Source organism: Bubalus kerabau, chromosome 1 (assembly GCF_029407905.1).
Source record: "Bubalus kerabau isolate K-KA32 ecotype Philippines breed swamp buffalo chromosome 1, PCC_UOA_SB_1v2, whole genome shotgun sequence".
In the NCBI taxonomy this organism is placed as follows: Eukaryota; Metazoa; Chordata; class Mammalia; order Artiodactyla; family Bovidae; genus Bubalus; species Bubalus kerabau.
The window spans coordinates 212,700,640-212,704,529 of NC_073624.1; the positions used below are offsets into that span (position 1 = coordinate 212,700,640).

General features: G+C 57.1%; 1 protein-coding gene across 1 annotated transcript; it reads left to right on the plus strand.

The window, feature by feature from the left end:
* The first annotated feature begins 1,328 nt into the window (after positions 1–1,328).
* RPS15 (ribosomal protein S15) lies at positions 1,329–3,169 on the plus strand. Its single transcript, XM_055553293.1, has 4 exons — positions 1,329–1,462; positions 1,847–1,932; positions 2,708–2,942; positions 3,024–3,169. Exons 1-4 carry the CDS (start codon positions 1,460–1,462, stop codon positions 3,135–3,137), a joined length of 438 nt encoding a protein of 145 aa, XP_055409268.1. The 5' UTR covers positions 1,329–1,459; the 3' UTR covers positions 3,138–3,169.
* The last annotated feature ends 721 nt before the right edge of the window (positions 3,170–3,890 follow it).

A 3,890-nucleotide genomic window follows, 5' to 3' on the forward strand; every position in this document is an offset into this window, starting at 1 on the left:
TAGCAGGTGTCAAAATATCCTTCCTTTTCAAGGCTGGATAATATTTCACTGTGAACGAACCACATTGTTTATCCATCATTCATGGATAGGCACCAGTTGTTTCCACCTCTTGTCAATCATGCTGCTGTGAACAGGCATGTGCAAATCTGAGTCCCTGCTTTCAGTTTCTCGGGGTATGTACCCAGGAGTGGAATTGCTGACATCATGGAACCACATACATCTTAGTGTACCAGAATTACCTTCGGATGGACACTGTTCCACTGAATATTGACAAAGTACGCCTGGCGTGTTGTGGTTCATGGGGTCACAGAGTCGGACACAACTGAGCGACTAAACTGAACCCCTATATAGTTCTTGTCTCTTGTCCTGTTCTTGGTATTGTTGACCCCTCTACGTGTTGCAAACCTAACACTGCAGTGTTACAGTTGTTACTTTATATAATTCTGTCTGTTAAAGGCTTGCAGGTCCTTATCAGGGATGCCATTTCTAACCATCTGTGCAAAGCCAGTGTCCCACCCTCTTGGCTCAGATATCTGTATGACCTTGTCCCTTACAGGTCTGCCTCGACCGTGCTCCCTATGGAGCCAGCCAGAACCCCAGACAGCGCCTCCTGCAAACAGGCACTCCGTAAACACTTTTTAACATGGGTTTTATTATAGAGGTTATGCAGCAACAATATGAGTTTTCAAAATGGGCAGTGATGAGTCACACGTGCCCAAGTTGAAGAAGGGCTCCCATATACTAGGCAGCCAGCTCCAGCCTGGGGGTTCCAGCAGTGGAGGGCAGCTGTTGTTCAGTCACTCGATTGTGTCCGACTCTGCAAACCCATAGACTGCAGCACGCCTGGCTTCCCTGTCCTTCACTATCTTGTGAGTTTGTTCAAATTCGTGTCCATTGAGTTGGTGGTACTATCCAATCATCGCCTCCTCTGTTGCCCGCTTCTCCTGCCCGCAATCTTTCCCAGGATCCTGATGCTTTTCCAAGGAGTGGGCTCTTCGCATCAGATAGCCAAAGTACTGGAGTTTCAGCTTCAGCATCAGTCCTTCCAATTCAGGGTTGATTTCTTTAGGATTGACTGGTTTGATCTCCTTGCTGTTCAAGGGACTCTCAAGAGTGTTTGTTCTTCAGCACCACAATTCGAAAGCATCAATTCTCTGGCGGTAAGCCTTCTTTATGGTCCAACTCGCACATCCGTACATGACTACTGGAAAAACCATAGCTGTGATTATACACATCTTTGTCTCTGCTTTTTAATTCGAGGTCCAGGTTTGTCATGGCGGCGGGGCTCTTTTATTCTTCGGAGACAGAGTTCGGACCGCCGGACAGCAGACGGCGCGCGTCCTCTGTTGGGAAAGCGGAAGCGGAAGCGCCTGCGCGCGCAGGCCGGGGGCGGGGCATTGATACCCCGCGATAACTGCGCTGGCGCAGAACGAAAGATCCTTTCTGAAGAACCGGCAAGATGGTGAGTGTTACATCCTCCTTGTATGTTCCGGGTTCATCCGGTACCATCCGAGCTCTGGCCCACAGCGGAGGCCGAGGTCAAGCCGCGAGGCTGCGGCCCTCTCCTGCAGGCCTCTGGAACTGCCGGATATGGGGGTGTGGGGCGGGCTTGCTGGTTGTCAGGATGACTCGGGGCAGGGAAGGCCTGTGTCTGCCCGCTTGCCCCAGCCGAGCCCCCGTAGCCGCGCGGGCCGCCCTGGACCGGGTGCGAGGTGGTGCGTGCCCACGGGCTCCCATACCGGCAGCGCCGCGCGGTTTTTGGCGGGAGCCGCGGGCCCATTGACCTCGCCGTGGGGACTGGGGGTGGATCTCGGGGACCCGCTCACCCCCGGCCCGGCCCGCGCAGGCGGAAGTGGAACAGAAGAAGAAGCGGACCTTCCGCAAGTTCACCTACCGCGGCGTAGACCTCGACCAGCTACTGGACATGTCCTAGTAAGTGGCGGCAGGGTAGGGGTTTGGCGGCTGGAGGGGTCCCCAGGGTGGACTGAGGGCTGCAGCTTGGCCTGCGGCCGTAGACCGTGTGTAGGCGAGAGGGCGGGGCTGCGTGCGGATAAAAAGGAGTCCTTGAGGATTGAACTGAACAGGCTTTCCACGAGTCTCTCTTGGACGTTTTGGCGTCCACTCGGACACGTAAAGGGCGCTCTAGACCGCGAGCCTTACAAGATAGGGCAGCCGCGACTGGGATTTGGCACGTGGGCAGGAGTTTGGCGACCCTTGCTCTAAGGTTTGGCCGGAGCTGGAAACATCTAGATAGGGTGGGTGCGAAGCCCGGGCCCCGGATGGGAAGGGAGGCTCGTGACGCCAGGGACGCCCTTTCTCCTAGAGGTATGCGCAGTCTGGGGCGGAGGGGCCGGCTTCCTAGGGGGCACAACATAGGGTCCTCATCGGCCGGGGGCTTCTCAGGGTGGCCCCACTGCTCGGTTCTTGAGGCAAGCAGAGCAGAGCAGGGTGTCCGCGACTTTGCAACTCCCCGAGTCACCTGTTTTCCCGGCTCGGCTTCCTCGTTTGTAGATAGCGGAGCAGGGATTCTCGAACTGGAGAGCCTCTCCCACGCGAACGTTCGGAGCGGGTACTGTGGGCCCTGGCCGGGCGGGGAACGTTGCTCTCGTGAGGAGCTCTCGGAGCTCCTCGTGAAGCAGGAGTGTTCCTGGTGGGCTGTGGGGCTCGGCTGGGGCTCAGACCGCCCACTCTGTGCCCTCGCCCGCAGTGAGCAACTGATGCAGCTATACAGCGCGCGCCAGCGACGGCGGCTGAATCGCGGCCTGCGGAGGAAGCAGCACTCGCTGCTGAAGCGGCTGCGCAAGGCCAAGAAAGATGCGCCGCCCATGGAGAAGCCCGAGGTGGTGAAGACGCACCTGCGCGACATGATCATTCTGCCCGAGATGGTGGGCAGCATGGTTGGCGTCTACAACGGCAAGACCTTCAACCAGGTGGAAATCAAGGTGCGTGTGGGATGAGCTGGGCCCGAGGGTGGGGCCCTGCCACCGTGCCTCCGCTGACTATCCCCCACCCTTCCTCTGCAGCCTGAGATGATCGGCCACTACCTAGGCGAGTTCTCCATCACTTACAAGCCCGTGAAGCATGGCCGGCCCGGTATCGGGGCCACCCATTCCTCCCGCTTCATCCCCCTCAAGTAACCTGCTGGCCAATAAAAGCAGAGATTTCTCTAGTCCTGCGTGCGACCTGTTTTTACTTCCCGTGGGTGCTGTGACCCATCAAGGCTCCCAGGAATGGGGCTGGGCATGATCATAAAATCTGGAGGCTAAGGTGAAAAACGGGCAAGAGCCAGGCAGCATGCGACCTGGGCTTTCCTACTGTAGACACATCTGGTCTCAGGTAGGTTGAGGCTAGAGATCAGGCATACTGGGTTCTGTGACAAGTCCTGGGATGTCCAGGGACCTGTTCTGCCTTCCCTATGCCTCAGCCACTCCTGGACTGAAAGCAGCATTTCCCCTTCTGCCTGAGTTGCCCCAGTGGGCCCACCTGCAGACAGTGACCCTCCCTCCCCCCTGCTCCAGCTTCTCACACCTTGCCCACGGTTCCTCAGTGCCCTGGGTAGTCAACCATGCTGCCCATGTCTGTCCCTCTTCTTGGATTCCCTTGTGCTCCTGATCAGCTTCTAAAGATCTTCCAAAGTAACTCCAGGGCCCAACCCTTGCATTGAGCTTCCTGGGGTGTTGTGTGGGTGGGATCACCCCCATCTACCATGTTCCCTAAAGTGTTCCTGTCAGGTGTTACTTCCCTCACGATGGCAAAGATGGCAGGTGCATCGGTGAATAGACAGTGTGGGTAACTGTCCAGGGAGCAGTAAGGCCCTAAGGGGTCTGTAACTGGCAGGATGGGGGAGAACGTGGACAGGATTCCCAGGTTGGAGCCAGAGCTGGTGGAAG

Bases quoted from the DNA above. Each gene is read 5' to 3' on its own strand.
- RPS15 (XM_055553293.1), top strand. The intron at 1,933-2,707 runs GTAAGTGGCGGC...CCTCGCCCGCAG, and splicing joins CAGCTACTGGACATGTCCTA to TGAGCAACTGATGCAGCTAT. The intron at 2,943-3,023 runs GTGCGTGTGGGA...CTTCCTCTGCAG, and splicing joins TCAACCAGGTGGAAATCAAG to CCTGAGATGATCGGCCACTA.